This window comes from Pecten maximus, chromosome 10, assembly GCF_902652985.1.
Source record: "Pecten maximus chromosome 10, xPecMax1.1, whole genome shotgun sequence".
In the NCBI taxonomy this organism is placed as follows: Eukaryota; Metazoa; Mollusca; class Bivalvia; order Pectinida; family Pectinidae; genus Pecten; species Pecten maximus.
The window spans coordinates 35,957,239-35,981,750 of record NC_047024.1 but is presented as its reverse complement, the minus strand read 5'-3'; the positions used below and the strand labels follow the sequence as shown (position 1 = coordinate 35,981,750).

Here is a 24,512-nt window from a genome sequence, read left to right as displayed (position 1 = left end):
TATCTGGTCTATACAATGTCCCTATATCTGGTCTATACAATGTCCCTATATCTGATCTATACAATGTCCCTATATCTGATCTATACAATGTCCCTATATCTTGTCTATACAATGTCCCTATATCTGGTCTATACAATGTCCCTATATCTGGTCTATACAATGTCCCTATATATGGTCTATACAATGTTCCTATATCTGGTCTATACAATGTCCCTATATCTGGTCTATACAATGTCCCTATATATGGTCTATACAATGTCCCTATATCTGGTCTATACAATGTCCCTATATCTGATCTATACAATGTCCCTATATCTGGTCTATACAATGTCCCTATATCTGGTCTATACAATGTCCCTATATATGGTCTATACAATGTCCCTATATCTGGTCTATACAATGTCCCTATATCTGGTCTATACAATGTCCCTATATCTGGTCTATACAATGTCCCTATATCTTGTCTATACAATGTCCCTATATATGGTCTATACAATGTCCCTATATCTGGTCTATACAATGTCCCTATATCTGGTCTATACAATGTTCCTATATCTGGTCTATACAATGTTTCCATATCTGGTCTATACAATGTCCCTATATTTGGTCTATACAATGTCCCTATATCTGGTCTATACAATGTCCCTATATCTGGTCTATACAATGTCCCTATATCTGGTCTATACAATGTTCCTATATCTGGTCTATACAATGTTTCCATATCTTGTCTATACAATGTCCCTATATCTGGTCTATACAATGTTCCTATATCTGGTCTATACAATGTTTCCATATCTGGTCTATACAATGTTCCTATATCTGGTCTATACAATGTTCCTATATTTGGTCTATACAATGTTTCCCTATCTGGTCTATACAATGTCCCTATATCTGGTCTATACAATGTTCCTGTATTTGGTCTATACAATGTCCCTATATATGGTCTATACAATGTTCCTATATCTGGTCTATACAATGTCCCTATATCTGGTCTATACAATGTTCCTATATCTGGTCTATACAATGTTTCCATATCTGGTCTATACAATGTCCCTATATCTGGTCTATACAATGTTCCTATATCTGGTCTATACAATGTCCCTATATCTGGTCTATACAATGTTTCAATATCTGGTCTGTACAATGTTTCAATATCTGGTCTATACAATGTCCCTATATCTGGTCTATACAATGTCCCTATATCTGGTCTATACAATGTCCCTTTATCTGGTCTATACAATGTCCCTATATATGGTCTATACAATGTCCCTATATCTGATCTATACAATGTCCCTATATCTGGTCTACTCAATCTCCCTATATCTGCTCTACACAATGTCCCTATATCTTGTCTATACAATGTCCCTATATCTGGTCTATACAATGTTCCTATATCTGGTCTATACAATGTTCCTATATTTGGTCTATACAATGTTTCCCTATCTGGTCTATACAATGTCCCTATATCTGGTCTATACAATGTCCCTATATCTGGTCTATACAATGTCCCTATATCTTGTCTATACAATGTCCCTATATCTGGTCTATACAATGTTCCTATATCTGGTCTATACAATGTTTCCATATCTGGTCTATACAATGTCCCTATATCTGGTCTACACAATGTCCCTGTATCTGGTCTATACAATGTCCCTATATCTGGTCTATACAATGTCCCTATATCTGGTCTATACAATGTCCCTATATCTGGTCTATACAATGTCCCTATATCTTGTCTATACAATGTCCCTATATCTGGTCTATACAATGTTCCTATATCTGGTCTATACAATGTTTCCATATCTGGTCTATACAATGTCCCTATATCTGGTCTACACAATGTCCCTGTATCTGGTCTATACAATGTCCCTATATTTGGTCTATACAATGTCCCTATATCTGGTCTATACAATGTTTCCCTATCTGGTCTATACAATGTTTCCCTATCTGGTCTATACAATGTCCCTATATCTGGTCTATACAATGTTCCTACATCTGATCTATACAATGTTCCTATATCTGGTCCATACAATGTTCCTATATCTGGTCTATACAATGTTTCCCTATCTGGTCTATACAATGTCCCTATATCTGGTCTATACAATGTTTCCATACTTGGTCTATACGATGTCCCTATATCTGGTCTACTCAATGTCCCTATATCTGGTCTATACAATGTCCCTATATCTGGTCTATACAATGTCCCTATATCTAGTCTATACAATATCCCTATATCTAGTCTATACAATGTCCCTATATCTAGTCTATACAATGATCCTTTTAAGCCACATTATAAGACGCGAGATCCCCAAGGGATCTTGACACCCATCATTGAATGATATTTATTGGGTCTATGTAAGACTGACCTTTCTCTCCTTTTCTCATCTTTCCTTTTTTATCATTTGAAAGCAAGTGGAACCTTCAAAATTAATTGATGTAATCGGAGATTACCCATGAAGAGCTTTTAAAAGAAATAAGGACTAGCGTTAATAAATTCAAATATTGCCACCTGTCAGCCATCATGTTTCTCTCATCAGACTTGAAATCAAATGGACATAACAGGGAACTGAGTGTACCTTACATAGCCAGTTTGAGAAATATACTTCAGTACTTCTAGCATTACAATGATAACAAGTATAAACTGTCAAAATCTAAGGTGGCTTCCTGTCCACCATTTTGTTTATCAAATCATACTCAAAACTGAATAAGCACAACTTAAAGGGACGAAGAGGAATTTATACCAAGTTTCATATAAATCCTTCAATTACTTCTCAAGGATAAAGCTTAAACTTCAACTGTCAAAATCCAAGATGGCTGCATGTCGGCCATTTCAATTTCCCTGTCAGCTTCAAAATTTGATGGACACAACTAGGGATCCGTGAAGGGGAACCTACATATGAAGTATGAGAAATAACGATAGCAAGTATTGTTTACAGATCAATGATTAAAGTAGGGCGGTTTTAATTAGATGGTTACTATAAAGTGAGTTTCCTTATGTTTTTTTAGTACAGTACATTGTATATTGTGATGGGATTCTCCATCAGTTTGATATAGAAGTTGAACCTGTAATAGACAATCTCGTACAAAAAACAAAATAAAAGTTAAATGAGCCAGCTTACAGGTAATATGGAAAATCCAGACATGCAGAATTTGATAACATGCTTTGAAGGTTTTTAAAGAAGCTGATGTTGAAGGGTGACTGTAGTGTCCTTGATTTCTAGTTCTTTACGATCTACAAGGTCAAATAAGATTTTTGTTATTTAAAGATAACACATCGTCAATATATCTACAAAGTATGGGTGACGAGACTATGCTAGGTATCTCTCACAGGTTCTAATAAGCTCTTCAATTACATTAAGAAAACAAAGGCAAGTCAGATGTAAATAGTCTGTTGGAAAATCTGGAAACCAAACTTAAGTCATTCTCACCAGTTTCATCTACAACCCTAGTCAGGTGTACTTACATTATGACACCGATCACCTATCTTGGAAATAAGGTTCTCACCACAGGAGAATGAAGACGGAAATGGGAAATGGTAGTGTAAAGAGAGTAAGAATGGGGAATGGTAGTGTAAAGAGTGTAAGAATGGGAAATGGTAGTGTAAAGAGAGTAAGAATGGTAAATGGTAGTGTAAAGGGGTAGAATGTAACTTGGTTCGTGTCCGAGTGTAAGAATGGTAATAGTAGTGTAATAGAGTAAGCATGGGGAAATGTAGTGTCCAGAGAGTACTACTGGCCCTGGTCGTGTACGGGTGTCTGCCTGGGGCACTGGTCGTGTCCAGCGTGTCACGCCTGTCACTGGTCCGTGTCACGCGAGTCAGAATGGTCCATGGAGTGTCCCAGCGCGTCAGCTGGTCCCTGGTCTGTCCCGCGCTTCACGCCTGGTCCCGGTCTTCCGCGTGTCCGGCTGGGCCTGGTCGTGTCCCCGTTGTCCGGCTGGCCCTTGTCGTGTCCCGCGTGTCCGCTGGGGCCCTGGTCGTGTCCCCGCGTGTCCGGCGGGGCCCCGGTTGTCCCGCGGTCCGCGGGGCCCGGTCGTGCCCCGCGTTCCCCGGGCCCTGGTGTGGTGGCCGGTGTGTGTCCCGCGTGCCCGGGCTGGGCCTGGTCGTTGTCCCCGTTCCCCGGCTGGGCCCCGTCGTTCCCGCGTGTGGTGGGCCCGGGTCTGTCCCGCGGTCCGCCGGGCCCTGTCGTGTCCCGCTTTCCGCCGGGGGCCCGGTCTTTTCCCCGCGGTCCGCCGGGGCCCCGGGTCGTGTCCCGCGTTTTGCCTGGCCCTGGTCTGTCCGCGGTCCCCCGGGGCCCTGGTCGTGTCCCCCGGTCCGGCGGGGCCCCTGGTCGTGTCCCGGGTCGCGGGGCCCCGGGTCTGCCCCGTGCCCGCCGGGGCCCTGGCCCCGTGCCCCCCGGTGCCTCCCCCTGTCGTGCCCCGGTGTTGCCGGGCCGGGTGTGTCCCGCGTTGCCGGGGCCTGGTCTGTCCCGCGGTCGCCTGGGGGGTGTGCCCGCAGTGTCAGCCTGGGCACTGGTCGTGTCCCGCGTGTCCGGCTGGGCCCTGGTCGTGTCCCGCGTGTCTGCCTGGGCCCTGGTCGTGTCCCGCGTGTCCGCCTGGGCCTGGTCGTGTCCCGCGTGTCACGCCTGGGCCCTGGTCGTGTCCCGCGTGTACCGGCTGGGCCCTGGTCGTGTCCCGCGTGTCTGCCTGGGCCCTGGTCGTGTCCCGCGTGTCCGCCTGGGCCCTGGTCGTGTCCCGCGTGTCCGGCTGGGCCCTGGTCGTGTCCCGCGTGTCTGCCTGGGCCCTGGTCGTGTCCCGCGCGTCCGCCTGGTCCCTGGTCGTCTCCCGCGCGTCCGCCTGGTCCCTGGGTCGTGTCCCGCGTGTCTGCCTGGGCCCTGGTCGTGTCCCGCGTGTCAGCCTGGGCCCTGGTCGTGTCCCGCGCGTCCGGCTGGGCCCTGGTCGTGTCCCGGGTGTCTGCCTGGGCCCTGGTCGTGTCCCGCGCGTCCGGCTGGGCCCTGGGTCGTGTCCGCGCGTCCGCCTGGGCCCTGGTCGCGTCCCGCGGGCCCGCCTGGCCCTGGTCGTTCCCCCGGCCCGGCGGGGGCCCCCGGGTCGTGTCCCGGTTTCCCGCCGGGGCCCTGGTCGTGTCCCGGCCCTTTCGCGGGGGCCCCGGGTCGGCCCCGGTGTCCCGGGGCCCGGGTCGGTCCCCCCGGTCCGGCGGGCCCTGGTCGGTCCCCCGCCGGGGGGCCCCTGGTCGGTCCCGCGTGTCCGGCGGGGCCTGGTCGTGTCCGCCCCCGCCGGCCCGTGTGCCGGTTCCCCCTGGCCTGTGTGTCCCCGCGTCGGTGGCCCCTGTGGTGCGTGTGCCTGGCCCTGGTTTGTGCGCGTCCGCTGGTTGTCTTTCCCCGCGCCCGGCTTGGGGGTTGTGTGGGTCCGCCGGGCCCCTGGTCGTGTCCCGGGGCCCCCTGGCCCCCGCGGTCCCGCGGCCCGCCTGGGGCCGGTCGGCCCCCGGGTGTCGGCTGGCCTGTCTGCCGTGTCGGCCTGGCCCTGGGTGTCCCGGCGCCCCTCCGGGCCCTCCGGCTTGCCCGGGGTGGTCCGGCTGGCCCCGGGTCGTGCCCCGCGCGTCCCCGGCCCTTCTTTCCCCGCGCGCCCCCGGGGGGCCCGGCGGCCCCCGCGTGCCCGGCCCCGGGCCCGTCTTCCGCTGTCCCCCTGGCCGGTCGTGTCCCCCGCGTCCCCCGGCCTTCGTGTCCGCCCGCCGGGCCCGGGTCTGTCCCGCTTCCCTGGGCCCTGGTTTTTCCCGCGGTCCGGCGGGGCCCTGGTCTGTCCCCCGGCCCCGCCTGGCCCTGGTCTGTCCGCGTTCCGCCGGGGCCTGTCTTTTCCCGCGGCCCGGCGGCCCTGGTCGTGTCCCGCCGCCCGCCGGGTTTTCCCGGTCGTGTCCCGGCCGTCCCCCTGGCCCGGGTCTGTCCCGCGCGTCCGCCTGGTCCCTGGTTGTCCCGCGTGTCCGCCGGGGGGCCTGGTCGTGTCCCCGGTCCGGCCGGCCCTGGCTGTCCCGCCGTCCCCCGGGGGCCTGGTCGTGTCCCGCGTGTCCGGCTGGGCCCTGGTCTGTCCCGCGCGTCCGCCCTGGTCCCTGGTCGTGTCCCGCGCGTCCGCCTGTCCCTGGTCGTGTCCCGCGCGTCCGCCCTGGTCCCTGGTCGTGTCCCGCGCGTCCGCCTGGTCCCTGGTCGTGTCCCGCGCGTCCGCCTGGTCCCTGGTCGTGTACCCGCGCGTCCGCCTGGGCCTGTCGTGTCCCGCGCGTCCGGCCTGGCCCTGTCGTGTCCCGCGTGTCCGGCTGTGCCCTGGTCGTGTCCCGCGCGTCCGCCTGGTCCCTGGTCGTGTCCCAGCGTGTCCGGCCCTGGCCCTGTCGTGTCCCGCGCGTCCGCCTGGTCCCTGTCGTGTCCCCGCGTGTCCGGCCTGGCCCTTGTCCGTGTCCCCGCGTGTCCGCCTGGTCCCTGGTCTTGTCCCGCGCGTCCGCCTGGTCCCTGGTCGTGTCCCGCGTGTCCGCCTGGTCCTGGGTCGTGTCCCGCGCGTCCGCCTGGGCCCTGGTCAGTGTCACCGCGCGTCCGCCTGGGCCCTGGTCGTGTCCCGCTGTCCGCCTGGCCCTGGTCCTGTCCCGCGCGTCCGCCTGGTCCCTGGTCGTGTCCCGCGTGTCCGCCTGGGCCCTGGTCGTGTCCCGCGTGTCCGGCTGGCCCTGGTCGTGTCCCGCGTGTCCGGCCTGGCCCTGGTCGTGTCCCGCGCGTCCGCCTGGTCCCTGGTCGTGTCCCGCGTGTCCGCCTGGTCCCTGGTCGTGTTCCCGCGCGTCCGCCTGGGCCCTGGTCCGTGTCCCGCGCGTCCGCCTGGGCCCTGGTCGTGTCCCGCGTGTCCGGCCTGGCCCTGGTCGTGTCCCGCGCGTCCGCCTGGTCCCTGGTCGTGTCCCGCGTGTCCGCCTGGGCCCTGGTCGTGTCCGCCGTGTCCGGCTGGGCCCTGGGTCGTGTCCCGCGTGTCCGCCTGGGCCCTGGTCGTGTCCCGCGCGTCCGCACTGGTCCCTGGTCGTGTCCCGCGTGTCCGCCTGGGCCCTGGTCGTGTCCCGCGTGTCCGAGCTGGGCCCTGGTCGTGTCCCCGCGTGTCCGGCCTGGCCATGGTCGTGTCCCGCGCGTCCGCCTGGTCCACTGGTCGTGTCCCGCGTGTCCGCACTGGCCCCGGTCTGTCCCCGCGTGTCCGGCGGGGCCCCTGGTCGTGTCCCGGGTTTCCCGGCTGGGCCGGGTCTGTCCCGCGCTCCCCGGGCCCTGGTCGTGTCCCGCGTCCCCCGGCGGGTCCTGGTTTGTCCCGGGCGCCCGCCGGGTCTGGTTGTCCCCCCGGCCCCCCCCGGGTTTCCCTGGTCGTGCCCCGGGTGCCCCGGCTGGGCCCTGGTCGGGCCCCGCCGCCCGGCGGGCCCTGGTCGTGTCCGCGTCCCCTGGTCTCCCCCGCGCTCCCCCGGGGGCCGGGTCTTTTCCCCCTTCGCCGGGGCCCCGGGTCGTGTCCGCTGCTGCCCGGGGTCGTGCCCCCGCGCGTCCGCGGGCCCCTCGTCGTGCCCCGCCCGGGCTGTTCCCCTGTGTCTTGTAGACGCAGTCGCATGAGCCACTCTGTAGTGCCCGCGTGTCCGCGGGCCCTGGTTCGTGTACCCGCGTCGACCTGGGCCTATGTATCCGCGCTATCGGCTGGCCCTGGTCAGTGTCCCTGCGTCCGCTGGGCTCGTGTGTGCGTCTGATCCCCTGGCGTGTACCGCTGTACGCCTGGTCCTCGTCGTGTCCCGTTCAGTGGCCTGTCTAGTCCCGAGCGTCAAGCAGGAGCCTGGTCGTCCAGCGTGTCCGGCTGGCCTTTCGTTTGTCCGCGTCCTGGGCCTCGCGTGTCGTCCCCGCTGCACCGGTGTGCCCGCGTCCCTGGCCTGTCGGTCCCGGTGTCGGCTGGCCCTGTCTTGGTCCCTGGCCCATCTCGTGTCCCTGCGTGTCCCTGGGCACTGTCGGTCACCTGGTGTCCGATGGCCTGGTCGTGTCCCGCGTGTCGCCTGGGGCCTGTCGTGTGCGGGTCCCTGGGCCTGGTCTTGTCCCGTCGTGTACACCTGGCCGGTCTGATCCCGCGTCCCTGAGGGCCTGGTTGTCCGGGTGTCCGCTGGGCCTGGTTGTGTCCGCTGTCCCGGACCCTGGTCGCGTCCGGTGTCCGCCTGGGGCCTGGTCGTGTCCCGGGGTGTCCGCCTGGGGCCTGGTCGTGTCCCGCGTGTCCGGCTGGGCCCTGGTCGTGTCCCGCGCGTCCGCCTGGTCCCTGGTCGTGTCCCGCGTGTCCGCCTGGGCCTCTCGTGTCCGCGTGTCCGCCTGGGCCCTGGTCGTGTCCCGCGTGTCCGCCTGGGCCCTCGTCGTGTCCGCGTGTCCGCCTGGGCCCTGGTCGTGTCACCCGCGCGTCCGCCTGGGGCCTGGTCGTGTCCCGGTGTCCGGCTGGTCCCTGGTCGTGTCCCGCGTGTCCGCCTGGGCCCTGGTCGCGTCCCGCGTGTCCGGCTGGTCCCTGGTTGTGTCACGGTTGTCCGCCTGGGCCCTGGTTTGTGTCCCGCGTGTCCGCCTGGGCCCTGGTCGTGTCCCGCGCGTCCGCCTGGGCCCTCGTCGTGTCCCGCGTGTCCGCCTGGGCCTGGTCGTGTCCCGCGTGTCCGCCTGGGGCCTGGTCGTGTCCCGGGTGTCCGCCTGGGGCCTGGTCGTGTCCCGGGTGTCCGCTTGGGCCCTGGTCGCGTCCGCGTGTCCGCCTGGCCCCTCGTTGTGTCCCGGGTGTCCGCCTGGGCCCTGGTCGTGTCCCGCGCGTCCGCCTGGGCCCTGGTCGTGTACCCGGGTGTCCGCCTGGGCCCTGGTCGTGTCCCCGCCGTGTCCGCCTGGCCCCTACGTCGTGTCCCGGGTGTCCGCCTGGCCCTGGTCGCGTCCGCGTGTCCGCCGGGCCCCTCGTTGTGTCCGGGTGTCCGCCTGGTCCCTGGTCGTGTCCCGCGTGTCCGGCTGGGCCCTGGTCGTGTCCCGCGTGTCCGCCTGGGCCCTGGTCGTGTCCCGCGTGTCCGCCTGGGGCCTGGTCTGTCCCGGGTGTCCGCCTGGGCCCTGGTTTGTGTCCCGCGTGTCCGCCTGGGCCCTGGTCGTGTCCCGGGTGTCCGCCATGGGCCCTGGTCGTGTCCCGCGTGTCGCCTGGGGCCTGGTCGTGTCCCGCGTGTCCGGCCTGGCCCTGGTCGTGTCCCGCGTGTCCGCCTGGGGCCTGGTCGTGTCCCGGGTGTCCGCCTGGGCCCTGGTCGTGTCCCGCGTGTCCGCCTGGGGCCTGGTCGTGTCCCGGGTGTCCGCCTGGGCCCTGGTCGTGTCCCGCGTGTACGCCTTGTCCTGGTTGTGTCCCGCGTGTCCGCCTGGGCCCTGGTCGTGTCCCGGGTGTCCGCCTGGGCCCTGGTCGTGTCCCGGGTGTCCGCCTGGCCCTGGTCGTGTCCCGGTGTCCGGCCTGGCCCTGGTCGTGTCCCGGGTGTCCTGCCTGGTCCTGGTCGTGTCCCGCGCGTCCGCCTGGGTCCTGGTCGTGTCCCGCGTGTCCGCCTGGGCCCTGGTCGTGTCCCGCGTGTCCGCCTGGGGCCCTGGTTGTGTCCCGCGCGTCCGGCTGGGCCCTGGTTGTGTCCCGCGCGTCCGCCTGGGCCCTGGTCGTGTCCCGCGTGTCCGCCTGGGCCCTGGTCGTGTCCCGCGCGTCCGCCTGGGGCCTGGTCGTGTCCCGCGTGTCCGGCTGGGCCCCTGGTCGTGTCCCCGCGCGTCCGCCTGGTCCCTGGTTGTGTCCCGCGTGTCCGCCTGGGGCCTGGTCGTGTCCCGCGTGTCCGCCTGGGCCCTGGTCGTGTCCCGCGTGTCCGCCTGGGCCCTGGTTGTGTCCCGCGTGTCCGCCCTGGGCCCTGGTTGTGTCCCCGTGTCCAGCCTGGGCCCTGGTTGTGTCCCGCGTGTCCGCCTGGGCCCTGGTCGTGTCCCGCGTGTCCGCCTGGCCCCTGGTCGTGTCCCGCGTGTCCCGCCTGGGGCTGGTTGTGTCCCGCGTGTCCGCCTGGGCCTGGTTGTGTCCCGCGTGTCCGCCTGGGCCCTGGTCGTGTCCCGCGTGTCCGCCTGGCCCCTGGTCGTGTCCCGCGTGTCCCGCCTGGGGCCTGGTTGTGTCCCGCGTGTCCGCCTGGGCCCTGGTTGGTGTCCCGCGTGTCCGCCCTGGTCCCTGGTCGTGTCCCGGGTGTCCGCCTGGGGCCTGGTCGTGTCCCCGGGTGTCCGGCTGGTCCTGGTCGTTTCCCGGGTGTCAGCCTGGGCCCTGGTTCGTGTCCCGCGTGTCCGGCTGGGCCCTGGTCGTGTCCCGCGTGTCCGCCTGGGCCCTGGTCGTGTCCCGCGCGTCCGCCTGGCCCCTCGCTGTGTACCGGGTGTAAGCACTGGGCCTGGTAGTGTCCCGGGGTGTCCGCCTGGGCACTGGTCGTGTCCCGGGTGTCCGCCTGGCCCCTGTCGTGTCCCGGTGTCCGCCTGGGCCCTGGTCGTGTCCCGCTCGTCCGCCTGGGACCTGGTCGTGTCCCGCGCGTCCGCCTGGGGCCTGGTCCGTGTCCCGCGCGTCCGCTTGGGCCTGGTCGCGTCCCGCGTGTCCGCCTGGGGCCTGGTCGTGTCCCGCGCGTCCGCCTGGCGCCTGGTCGCGTCCCGCGTGTCCGGCTGGGCCCTGGTCTTGTCCCGCGTCCGCCTGGGGCCTGTCTTGTCCCGCGCGTCCCTGGGCCCTGGTCGTGTCCCCGCGTGTCCGGCTGGCCCCTGGTCGTGTCCGCTCGTCCGCCTGGGCCATGGTCGTGTCCCGGGTGTCCGCCTGGGGCCTGGTCGGTCCCGGGTGTCCGCCTGGGCCCTGGTCCGATGTCCCGGGGTGTCCGCCTGGGGCCCCTGTCGTGTCCGCGCGTCCGCCTGGGCCCTGGTCGTGTCCCAGCGCGTCCGCCTGGGGCCTGGTCGTGTCCCGCGCTTCCGCCTGGGCCCTGGTCGTTTCCCGCGTGTCCGGCTGGCCCCTGGTCGTGTCCCGCGTGTCCGCCTGGGCCCTGGTCGTGTCCCGCGCGTCCGCCTGGGCCCTGGTCGTGTCCCGCGTGTCCGCCTGGGCCCTCGTACGTGTCCCGGGGTGTCCGCCTGGGCCCTGGTCGTGTCACCGCGTGTCGGCTGGCCCCTGGTCGTGTCCCGGGTGTCCGCCTGGGCCCTGGTCGTGTCCCGCGTGTCCGGCTGGCCCCTGGTCGTGTCCCGCGTGTCCGCCTGGGCCTGGTCGTGTACCGCGCGTCCCTGGTGCCTGGCCCATAAGCTGTGTCCAGGGTGTACGCCTGGGGAATGGTCGTGTCCCGGGTGTCCGACTGGGCACTGGTCGTGTCCCGGGTGTCCGGCCTGGGGCCTGGTCGTGTCCCGGGTGTACGCCTGGGCCCTGGTCGTGGTCCCGGGTGTCCGCCTGGGCCCTGGTCGTGTCCGCTCGTCCGCCTGGGCCCTGGTCGTGTCCCGCCGTCCGCCTGGGGCCTGGTCGTGTCCCGCGCGTCCGCTTGGGCCTGGTCGTGTCCCGCGCGTCCGCCTGGGGCCTGGGTCGTGTCCCGCGCGTCCGCCTGGGCCCTGGTCGTGTCCCGCGTGTCCGGCTGGCCCCTGGTCGTGTCCCGCGTGGTCCGCCTGGGCCCTGGTCGTGTCCCGCGCGTCCGCCTGGGCCCTGGTCCGTGTCCCGCGTGTCCGCCTGGGCCTCGTCGTGGTCCCGGGTGTCCGCCTGGGCCCTGGTCGTGTCCCGCGCGTCCCCCTGGGCCCTGGTTGTGTCCCGCGCGTCCGCCTGGGCCCATGGTTGTGTCCCGCGCGTCCGCCTGGGCCCTGGTTGTGTCCCGCGCGTCCGCCTGGGCCCTGGTCGTGTCCCGCGCGTCCGCCTGGGCCCTGGTTCGTGTCCCGCGTGTCCGCCTGGGCCCTGGTCGTGTCCCGCGCGCCCGCCTGGGCCCTCGTTGTGTCCCGCGTGTCCGCCTGGGGCCTGGTCGTCTCCCGCGCGTCCGCCTGGGCCCTGGTCGTGTCCCGCGTGTCCGCCTTGGTCCTGGTTGTGTCCCGGGTGTCCGGCCTGGCGCTGGTCGTGTCCCGCGCGTCAGCCTGGGCCCTGGTTGTGTCCCGCGCGTCCGCCTGGGCCCTGGTCGTGTCCCGGGTGTCCGCCTGGGCCCTGGTCGTGTCCCGCGTGTCCGCCTTGGTCCTGGTTGTGTCCCGCTCGTCCGCCTGGGGCCTGGTCGTGTCCCGCGTGTCCCCTGGGCCCTGGTCGTGTCCCGCGTGTCCGCCCTGGGCCCTGGTCGTGTCCCGGGTGTCGCCTGGGCCCTGGTCGTGTCCCGCGCGTCCGCCTGGGCCTGGTCGTGTCCCGCGTGTCCGCCTGGGCCCTGGGTCGTGTCCCGCGCGTCCGCCTGGGCCCTGGTCGTGTCCCGCGCGTCCGCCTGGGGCCTGGTCGTGTCCCGCGTGTCCGCCTGGGCCCTGGTCGTGTCCCGCGAGTCCGCCTGGCCATGGTCGTGTCCGCGTGTCCGCCTGGGCCCTCGTCGTGTCCCGCGTGTCCGCCTGGGCCCTCGTCGTGTCCCGCGCGTCCGCCTGGGCCCTGGTCGTGTCCCGCGTGTCCGCCTGGGCCCTGGTTGTGTCCCGCGCGTCCGCCTGGGCCCTCGTCGTGTCCCGCGTGTCCGCCTGGGCCCTGGTCGTGTCCCGCGTGTCCGCCTGGGCCCTCGTCGTGTCCCGCGCGTCCGCCTGGGCCCTCGTCGTGTCCCGCGTGTCCGCCTGGGGCCTGGTCGTCTCCCGCGCGTCCGGCTGGGCCTGGTCGTGTCCCCGGGTGTCCCGCCTGGGCCCTGGTCGTGTCCCGCGTGTCCGCCTTGGTCCTGGTTGTGTCCCGCGCGTCCGCCTGGGCCCTGGTCGTGTCCCGCGTGTCCGCTGGCCCCTGGTCGTGTCCCGGGTGTCCGGCTGGGCCCTGGTCGTGTCACAGCGCGTCCGCCTGGGCCCTGGTCGCGTCCCCGCGTGTCCGGGCCTGGGCCCTGGTCGTGTCCCGCTGTGTACGCCTGGGGCCTGGTCGTCTCCCGCGCGTACCGGCCTGGGCCCTGGTCGTGTCCCGCGTGTCCGCCTTGGTCATGGTTGTGTCCCGCGTGTCCGCACTGGGGCCTTGTCGTGTCCCCGCGTGTCCCGGCTGGGCCTGGTCGTGTCCCGAGCGTCCGCCTGGGCCCTGGTCGTGTCCCTCGCGCTTCCATCCGTTCACATTGTTCCTGCCCACCCGTTTTTCCTTCTCCCTTGCCCCTCCCAGTTGCGCCTCCTGACATGTTATCCCACTCCAATGTGCATACAGAAACCAAATAGTGATATCCAAGTGACGACCCAAAACTTAACTAGTTTTCACCAACCCACATCTCTCTAAAGTCACGGATGTTGTCAACAATCCATTGATACTTTAGCATATTGAGAAAAAAAATCTGAATCCCTTCAAGTAAAATCACGTAAAACATTTAGGTAGTTGTTGGAGAGTTTTGTTCTCTGTCGTAAACCCACGCCTAGTATGAAGAGTCGCGTGATTGTGAAACAGGTTTACTAGGTATGGCAGTAGTTTGTATAAAGTCTTGGGAGAGTTAAGACTAAAAGCCAATATTAATCAGAAATCGCAAAGAATGAATATGTACAGCTAGAGAAGAATCGCGTGTGCTGAACACCCCGAATACATTAAGTCGTACACATAATCATATTTACGAAACCCGATTCAAACTTAATATGAAACGGTACACTTATTATTCCACCTTTTAACCACATGGGGGTAGGCGCGGGCCTACGTCACAAAAAAACGTAGGTCCGCGTGTGTACCATAGAGATCAAACCTACGGAAACCTGCTAGTGACTGCCAAGTACGTGGCGGCTGTAACATAACCATGATGTCCAGTACGTAGCAAGATGGACAGAGACGTGTTGTTAGGAGCGACTACCGGAGAGCAATGCCTTCATGGTGTTGTTAACCCCCCCCCCCCCCCCGAATTATAATAATGTTAAAAGTATAATAAATCAGCGATTAAAATTTTTGTTTTGGTGAAACTTTAGTGATTTAATAGTGAAATAAAATTACTGGAAGTGTTGGGTTTTTTTTTAGAAATGAATAGGCCTCATTTTGCGGTCTCCAAAGGAAATATTTTCACTGGTGGCAGGTACACTTTTATCCACTTTTGTAATTAAATGTGTATTGAAAAAAAATGTGTACCATTTTCGAAATCGACCAACCACGTTTAAAATGTATTAAAAGTGTCCGACCGATATCATCCGTTTCACTTTTTTTGATTAATATATATATATTTAAGGTGTACCGCTCAGAAGCAGAAATCGATACACTTCAGCGTACCATGTAACAAATGATAATAAGATATGCTATGTATCTCGATCTTCATCTCGTGTATGTTATAGGTTTGACGACTGATAACTATGAAATGTCAATTATATAAAAAACGAGAATGATTACTGGTGTTTACGGAGAGAGTGCTGAAATATAATGTGTATAAAGAGGGGAAGTATTGCGTATGTTGGATAATTAGATATCTAGCCCCAAATTAGTAGTACTGCAACCTGAATAGATTCAACAAGTAATTTTAAAAAGTATACATGCAATTTATCTTGAATCACGAAAAGCGCACCCAACCCTCACCCCCTCCCAGCATATGTTTGGACAATGCAGGTTTAATTCAACACTTTAAATGAAATGACGCGGATTCCTGACATCATTCAATATCTACAGCTCGTGGTGTTTAGAGAATCGCGGCATTTGCAGGTTACAATGCTTTGCAAGAGGCACGTTGGGTACCGAGAAGATTTTAACCCCCCCCCCCCCCCCCCCCCCCCCGAACTCCTAAAAAAACAAACAAAACAACAAAGATACAACACACACACACACAATTTTTGACAGCGTAAAAAATGTCCTAATAAGTCATCATTTGTGGTGACCGATTTCGACCAGGCGCACCGTCGCTCTTCGAATGGCTCAATGTCGCTCTTCTCGTGGCGCATTAGGCCTGTCGCTCTTCTCGTGGCGCATTAGGCCTGTCGCTCTTCTCGTGGCACATTAGGCCTATCGCTCTTCTCGTGGCGCATTAGGCCTATCGCTCTTCGAGGACTGTTCCTTGCGGCTTGCCAGCAGATAAATAGTTCAAATAAGCAGTAACATTTCCGTAAATAACTAGACTATGGGGCGCCGTTTTACTATTAATTCCCATTTGGTGATATCACCTATTCAAATGAGTGATATCACCTATTCGAATAGGTGATATCACTTAAGAACTTTTTTAAGTGATATCACCTATTCGAATGAGTGATATCACCTATTCGTTTCATTAAGCGATATCACCCATTCGAATAGGTGATATCACTCATTCGAATAGGTGATATCACTTATTGAAACGAATAGGTGATATCACCAATTCGAATAGGTGATACCTATGGGGCGCCGTTTTACTATTTATTCCCATTTGGTGATATCACCTATTCGAATAGGTGATATCACCTATTCAATCAGTGATATCACCTATTCGAATAGGTGATATCACCAATTCATTTTTCAAATACGTGATATCACCAATTCGAATTGGTGATATCACTTAATGAAACGAATAGGTGATATCACCAATTCGAATAGGTGATATCACCAATTCGAATAGGTGATATCACTCATTCGAATAGGTGATATCACCTATTCGAATAGGTGATATCACTTAAAAATATTCTTAAGTGATATCACCTATTCGAATTGGTGATATCACCTATTCGTTTCATTAAGTGATATCACCTATTCGAATGAGTGATATCACCTATTCGAATAGGTGATATCACTTATGAAATTTTAAAAGTGATATCACCTATTCGAATTGGTGATATCACTTATAAAATTTCATAAGTGATATCACCTATTCGAATAAGTGATATCACTTTAGAATCAATACAAACGACTGCTCCCAAATAAGACATGTTACACTTGATGGAATTGGGGAGCATAAAGTTTTCCAAATTTTATAAGTGATATCACCTATTCGAATAGGTGATATCACTCATTCGAATAGGTGATATCACTTAAGAATTTTATAAGTGATATCACCTATTCGAATAGGTGATATCACCTATTCGTTTCATGAAGTGATATGACCTATTCGAATGGGTGATATCACTTATTTGAAAAATGAATTGGTGATATCACCTATTTGAATAGGTGATATCACCAACTGGGAATAAATAGTAAAACGGCGCCACATACTAGACAACCATGCCAGTAGGTTTCCCTGAATTCCATACTGGCGGAGTTTGAATAACAATCATTTATAACCAAACTTTGTCGAAAGTTCACAAAGCACAACGCACGAATAAACTTCATCCGATGACTATTTTTTCGTGACCCATTGCTTTTTCTTATACCAAGCATAGACACAACTCTATAAACGCCGTCTACGCTGACAACAATATGACTGGAATAATTCGCACATTTCGTAACAAATTCTGGTAAGTTTACGTTAGAATCATCAATAGTAGAAATGGAAGAAAAGTTATCATTAAGTACCTGGGATTATTATTGGTCACTATAAGCTATTTCATATATATATATATACAAATATATTTTTGTTTAGTCATAAAGATTTTAAGCATTTTTCTAAAGAATCGAGGAATATAGAATTCCTTGATCTATCAAAAGTTTGGATCGAGATTACTATAAAAAGTTTGCCTTTTCATATTTATTACCTTTATTTTTTTATTTGAAGATTTTCCAATCGATAAGGTAAAAACAAACTATCAAAATCTGTAGTTAAATACTATCAAGTTCAAATAAGTTGTTCATAATATTTGTAGAATCTAGTATTCAAACGAAGCACACTTAAATCGGATCTATTGGGACCAGGGTTCATTTCAATATCACCATGGCACCAAGTAGGTGTAATATCTAAAAGTCGCATTGGGTGAAATAAAGCATTCAACATCTTACAAGCAGATAGTATTTTTTGATGTTCGAAAATATACTCAACAACAATAGATCAAAGCCAAATGGAATATTCTCATTGATGTAATGGATTTATGGCTAGCCAAGTTGTGATTTATTCTTGGAGCAATGTTGATCAAGTACTTAACCAAATTATATAAGATATATTATTAATCATATAAGATATTTTATATAGTTTAAAATATTGAATTGTTTGTGAAAATATAATTTCCATATATAATGACCATTGTCGTTACGATAAATAAAACTTGATCATTTAGTTACTATGACACAGAGATCATACATAGATTTATTTTGACAGCATACATAAAAATATGTACAGAATTTACATCCTTTGTTTGTTAGCTCGTAATAAAGTTATTGAAATAATAAATAATTGTTCAGTTCACCGTGAGCTTGATTTTCTCTTTGAAACAGTACTATTGTGGCTGATTTTTCCAATGTTCAACAAGTTTATATTCGAATTGTTTAATTGATATGGCATTTACAACATCAAATGGGAGACTATTCCTTATATCATCTGCGTGAATGAATATTTTCTGACATCTAATCTTGGGAATCCTTTATGTATTTTAAACGAACACACCTAACAGTTATGTTTGTATGTGGAAAATGTAGTAAAATGATAAAATTGGTTAATTGGATAATATTACTTTTTATATGATTTATTGGTAACATTATTTCTAGCACATAGTACTGAGTTATGCGTAAGTATTGTCGGTGTTCATATCATCTATTTGCTCAAGCAAAGTTCTGCGAACCTACATTACATGATCACGTGACGGCGTACGATCACTTCCTGTTTTGTACCAGCTCGATGTCAAGAAAATGGCAGAATGAATCGGACGAGGAGTGTGGACTTTTGACAGCGTTTTAGGTGTAGACGGGACGGAATCAAATGTTGGGGACACGATGAATTCCTCACCCGATACACCAATTCTCATAAATTCTGATGGTAGGTTACATATAATGTCATTGTTTGTGGCAAATCGGGGGTAAACTTGTTGTTGGCTGTGTGTTTATGTTGAGGGTGTTACAGGTTGCTCCTGACTCAGCTGTCTAAGATATTAAGTCGTACCCACCCATTTACCTTTATTTAGTCCTGTCGAACACTCAGTCGTGTTTATATCATCAGAATAATTGTGAATAACGATATTTGTAATTCGGTGCCACATTTTACAATCGATAGACATTAGAAAATGAAAGCGATATTTTGGTTAATTAATGTACTCGTAGATCATTCTCAGAATTCTTACAATAGAATATCAGACTAGAGAGATATCTGGGTATTTTTGAGAAATTGATGATTTATAACAAGTACGACATCAATAAAAATAAAGTCACCTATGACTGTCACTTAATTCCCTAGTGTTTCCCCGTATTACTACACAATGCTAACCGTAGTTTTGGTCTGGAAATTCCTCGAAGTAAATTAATTGTTCACTTGTAATATTGTGCTGCTAGCGGAAGTTTGAAGGGTTATAATGACTGATGAAGTTCCAAGTAATCCTATAATATTATAATATACACATGTAAATGGAACCAAATGTAAATATAACAGTTCAGTTTGTAATATGCGTAAGCTTGTGTAGATTTAAGTTTCATTAAAGTTGATAAAATCCGTAATGGTAATTGCTCTAATTGTTCTAGTTACAGGTACAGATGTATTTCTAACGTTACATATTTGTTTTCTTTTTCTTTTGGTGTGTGGTGTGGCCAGTTCGAGCCAGAATGATTGTTTATGAAGAAATGGGGGGGGGGGGGGGGGGGGGGGGGGGGGGATATACTCATGGCAATTATTTATGTACATTATATTCAAAATAGTATCGTTTGTCATTAAGATCAACTTGTTTGTTGAAAGAGACAATAATGTAAATTGTTGGTAAAGTCATTGGTTTGATCGTGTAGGTAACATCAGTTACATACCTTTTTATTTTTTTTTTGTGGATGCATAGTGGTCTAGTACTAGGACACAAGGCTGGTGATCATGATCAAAGGGTTGCTACGTATACATTACCAAAATGCTCAGAAACATGGCAATTATTTATGTACATTATATTCAAAATAGTATCGTTTGTCATTAAGATCAACTTGTTTGTTGAAAGAGACAATAATGTAAATTGTTGGTAAAGTCATTGGTTTGATCGTGTAGGTAACATCAGTTACATACCTTTTTATTTTTTTTGTGTGGATGCATAGTGGTCTAGTACTAGGACACAAGGCTGGTGATCAAAGGGTTCCTACGTATACATTACCAAAATGCTCAGAAACAACAAAAAATAATATGTGAAGTGTTCTTTGTGCCATTTGTCATTTCTTGTACACTTTTTCTGTTCCAATCCATGTAAGTCTTTTCATTTCAATACACCGTGTAGTCATTCCTTTTTCCTTGTTAATTGTAATTACCTGTTTCCTGTTCTCTCCCCACTAATATTAGTAGCACATTTCCTGTTCTCTCCCCACTACTATCAGTAGCACATTTCCTGTTCTCTCTCCACTGATATCAGTAGCACATTTCCTGTTCTCTCCCCACTAATATCAGTAACAAATTTCCTGTTCTCTACCCACTAATATCAGTAACACATTTCCTGTTCTCTACCCACTACTATCAGTAGCACATTTCCTGTTCTCTCCCCACTACTATCAGTAGCACATTTCCTGTTCTCTACCCACTAATATAAGTAGCACATTTTCTGTTTCTCCACACTAATTTGAGTAGCACATTTCCTGTTCTCTACCCACTAATATAAGTAGCACATTTTCTGTTTCTGCCCACTAATATCAGTAACACATTTCCTGTTCTCTCCCCACTAATATCAGTAGCACATTTCTGTTCTCTCCCCACTAATATCAGTAACACATTTCTGTTCTCTCCCCACTAATATCAGTAACACATTTCCTGTTCTCTACCCACTAATATCAGTAGCACATTTCTGTTCTCTCCCCACTAATATCAGTAACACATTTCCTGTTCTCTCCCCACTGATATCAGTAGCACATTTCCTGTTCTCTCCCACTAATATCAGTAGCACATTTCCTGTTCTCTCCCCACTAATATCAGTAACACATTTTCTGTTCTCTACCCACTAATATCAGTAGCACATTTCCTGTTTCTCCCCACTGATATCAGTAGCACATTTCCTGTTCTCTCTCCACTAATATCAGTAGCACATTTCCTGTTCTCTCCCCACTAATATCAGTAACACATTTCCTGTTCTGCCCACTAATATCAGTAGCACATTTCCTGTTTCTCCCCACTAATATCAGTAACACATTTCCTGTTCTCTCTCCACTAATATCAGTAACACATTTCCTGTTCTCTCTCCACTAATATCAGTAACACATTTCCTGTTTCTCCCCACTAATATCAGTAACACATTTCCTGTTCTCTCTCCACTAATATCAGTAACACATTTCCTGTTTCTCCCCACTAATATCAGTAACACATTTCCTGTTCTCTACCCACTAATATCAGTAACACATTTCCTGTCTCTCTCCACTAATGTCAGTAACACATTTCCTGTTCTCTCCCCACTAATATCAGTAACACATTTCCTGTTCTGCCCTCTAATATCAGTAGCACATTTCCTGTTTCTCCCCACTAATATCAGTAACACATTTCCTGTTCTCTACCCACTAATATCAGTAACACATTTCCTGTTCTCTCTCCACTAATATCAGTAACACATTTCTTGTTCTCTCCCCACCAATATCAGTAGCACATTTCCTGTTCTCTCTCCACTAATATCAGTAACACATTTCTTGTTCTCTCCCCACCAATATCAGTAGCACATTTCCTGTTTCTCCCCACTAATATCAGTAGCACATTTCCTGTTCTCTACCCACTAATATCAGTAACACATTTCCTGTTCTCTCCCCACTAATATCAGTAGCACATTTCCTGTTCTCTACCCACTAATATTAGTAGCACATTTCCTGTTCTCTCCCCACTGATATCAGTAGCACATGCATTTCCTGTTCTGCCCACTAATATCAGTAGCACATTTCCTGTTCTCTCCCCACTAATATCATTAGCACATTTCCTGTTCTCCCCACTAATATTAGTAGCACATTTCCTGTTCTCTACACAATAATATCAGTAGCACATTTCCTGTTCTTTCCCCACTAATATCAGTAGCACATTTCCTGTTCTCTCCCCACTAATATCAGTAGCACATTTCCTGTTTCTCCCCACTAATATCAGTAGAACATTTCCTGTTCTCTACCCACTAATATCAGTAACACATTTCCTGTTCTCTACCCACTAATATCAGTAGCACATTTCCTGTTTCTCCCCACTAATATCAGTAACACATTTCCTGTTCTGCCCACTAATATCAGTAGCACATTTCCTGTTCTCTCCCACTAATATCAGTAACACATTTCCTGTTCTCTCCCCACCAATATCAGTAGCACATTTCCTGTTCTGCCCACTAATATCAGTAGCACATTTCCTGTTTCTCCCCACTAATATCAGTAACACATTTCCTGTTCTCTCCCCACCAATATCAGTAGCACATTTCCTGTTCTCTCCCCATTAATATCAGTAACACATTTCCTGTTCTACCCACTAATATCATTAGCAGATTTCCTGTTCTCTACCCACTAATATCAGTAGCACATTTCCTGTTCTCTCCGAACTGATATCAGTAGCACATTTCCTGTTCTGCCCACTAATATCAGTAGCACATTTCCTGTTCTCTACCCACTAATATCAGTAGCACATTTCCTGTTCTCTCCCCACTAATATCAGTAGCACATTTCCTGTTCTCTCCGAACTAATATCAGTAGCACATTTCCTGTTCTCTCCCCACTAATATAAATAGCACATTTCCTGTTGTGCCCACTAATATCAGTAGCACATTTCCTGTTCTGTCCCCACTAATATCAATAGCACATTTCCTGTTCTCTCCACTAATATCAATAGCACATTTCCTGTTCTCTCCACTAATATCAGTAACACATTTCCTGTTCTCTCCCCACTAATATCAGTAGCACATTTCCTGTTCTCTCCGAACTAATATCAGTAGCACATTTCCTGTTCTCTCCACACTAATATCAATAGCACATTTCCTGTTGTGCCCACTAATATCAATAGCACATTTCCTGTTCTCTCTGCTAATATCAATAGCACATTTCCTGTTCTCTCCACTAATATCAGTAACACATTTCCTGTTCTCTCCCCACTAATATCAGTAGCACATTTCCTGTTCTCTCCGAACTAATATCAATAGCACATTTCCTGTTCTCTCCACTAATATCAATAGCACATTTCCTGTTCTCTCCACTAATATCAATAGCACATTTCCTGTTCTCTCCACTAATATCAATAGCACATTTCCTGTTCTCTCCACTAATATCAGTAACACATTTCCTGTTCTGCCCACTCATATCAGTAGCACATTCCTGTTCTGCCCACTCATATCAGTAGCACATTTCATTTCACGTAACACCCAACCCCCACCCTATATCCCATTAATTCCTGTCCTCCTTTTTACCATAAATAATTAAGTAATGAAAAAAATTAATATTTAAATTCAATGTCAGAATAAAGGTAATAAGGGAACAAAAGCTTTCTCTGTTAGGACATAGATGTTTCCTTCATAGCTTCCACCCTTATTCATTTCCAACACTGTTAGCTTTGTCAGCTTATTAATTCATATATATAATTCTGTTTTATTACAGAAGATGAAGATGATAGTGATGTGGAGTTTATTCATGAAGAAAAGAATGAGGACTTGGACGTGATATTTGTATCACAATCCACAACCACACTGGTCACTCCGAAATGTGATGAACAGCATACAGGATGTGGCCATGTGGTACCCTCCGTATCAAACCGCAGCATGAGCATATCCAGTTCTCTGGGTATGACCTTGACAATAGAGGACCGTGACCTCAACTCGCCTCTGGATCTGTCATCTAAAAAAGGGCCAAGTGATTTCAGTGATATCAGTGAGCCAAGTGATGATTCTGATGATGACAGTAGTGCTATCGATGACCTAGATGAGGACAGCGATGTCATACAGAGCCTGGTATCAGGTAGCAGTAAGGGTGTGGACAGGGGAGACCTTGGCTGTAGGCTGAACAGCGGCAGTACTGGGGATAGCCTTATGCAGCCCCTACAGGACAGCAGTCTCACTAGCAATGGTGTCACCTCAATGGATGTCCTGGACAGCTCTGATGTTACCATGGCGGTAGTCAGTTCCTCGGATACCAACATCCCAACAGCTGGGCAGGGATGTGTTCTATCTGTGCCCTCGCCACATGTAGCAGACATGGACATTAAACCACATATACCTCATTTTAAAACTGAAAAACTGGAATCTTTTATACATGTGGGAACTAAAACCAAGGATGGATTGATACCTAAGGTGGCTCCTGTCTTGTCACGTCCAAAGGATCTTCAGTCCACGTCCAAAGGCAAGGACGAGGAGACATCAGGGGATATCTGGGACACTCTCAAAAAAGACTTGGACTTTTTGAATGACACACCATCGTGTCCATCAGCACAAAGTTCACTGTCCTACCCGGGAGGAAGTGGGCCAGGCACACTGAGTATCTCCAAGATACTGGATCCCACACATCCGCCCTACAAGTGTATGAACACTTCCACACAGTCATCAAACAATTTTTCAATCTCATCCATACTAAACTCCTCTGCCTCGACAGACCCCAATCTCCGCTTGAGTCAAGTTCACGTCAAGGACAAGGTCAATGCCAGTCATATACATGTATCCTCTACACCAAAGTCAGACACTTCTTCTCCATCGACAAGTATGTCGGTGGACGACCTTGCATTCAGTAACTCTATAAACAAGCAGTTACCCCCAAAGAAGCAGCAACGCTGTATGAGGCAGTTCAGCTGTCCTTCACTGCGGAAAGGTGGTGCTTCATCAGCTGTTCCCTCATCAAAGTCGCAAAGTTCATGCTTCGGCTGGGAAAAATGTTCGTATTGTCAAGTCTCTCTTATGGGTCTCAAGTCGTCACGGTGCCTACAAGGTCATGTGACTTGTGGTATGTGCCTGGAAGAAAAGGTCAAACTAGTGCTAACGGGAAAAACCAAGGTAAGGAATCTATAATGTGGTAACTTTAGGTCTGTCTCTATGTAAATGTATGTAATGACTATTGTTGTAAGTTAATATGGATGATGACCATTGTTGTAAGCTAAACTGTAGTTTAGTGGGTACTAAAATGGTCATCAGCCATCCAGCTGATCAGGTGAGACACAGGCAGCAGCATTGAGTTTATCCCATCGACAGATTCGTACAATTTGCATCATAATCCCCAAACAAATTAACCAAAAGACAACCGTGTGAGCAGCACTTCCCCTTAGCAAGTAGTGGCACAGCTCCCTCATATCCAAGTTCCTCTTCCCGGGAAAAAATTTTCTATGTCAAAGTCTCTCCCTTGGTCTAATCAACAGCGGGGCCCCAAGAACGGAAAGTGGTATGGGCATTGGGCCCAAGAAAGGTCTTAATTAGTCTACGGGACAAAGGGGGAAATTAAGTGGTCTTAAACTGTTCTATGTAAGGTTTTTG

At 52.5% G+C, this 24,512-nt stretch overlaps 2 protein-coding genes across 6 annotated transcripts in view; one reads left to right on the top strand and one right to left on the bottom strand.

Annotated features, from left to right (window-relative positions):
- Positions 1–3,874: 3,874 nt before the first annotated feature.
- Positions 3,875–13,881, bottom strand: LOC117336663 (filaggrin-like). Its single transcript, XM_033897271.1, has 4 exons — positions 13,833–13,881; positions 8,887–13,066; positions 7,756–8,819; positions 3,875–7,662 (listed from the first exon to the last, which is right to left on the bottom strand). The coding sequence occupies exons 1-4, from the start codon at positions 13,879–13,881 to the stop codon at positions 3,875–3,877; spliced, it is 9,081 nt and encodes a 3,026-aa protein (XP_033753162.1).
- A 3,897-nt stretch (positions 13,882–17,778) lies between these two features.
- Positions 17,779–24,512, top strand: part of LOC117335480 — a 35,475-nt gene continuing 28,741 nt past the window's right edge. For all 5 annotated transcript variants that reach the window (XR_004534414.1, XR_004534413.1, XR_004534412.1 and 2 more), the window contains exons 1-2: positions 17,779–17,926; positions 22,657–24,038. Coding sequence is in view for 1 of the 5 variants with exons in the window: in XM_033895505.1 (XP_033751396.1) it covers positions 17,884–17,926; positions 22,657–24,038 (1,425 nt within the window). In the remaining 4 variants the exon portion in view is untranslated. The remainder of the gene's footprint in view (positions 17,927–22,656; positions 24,039–24,512) is intronic.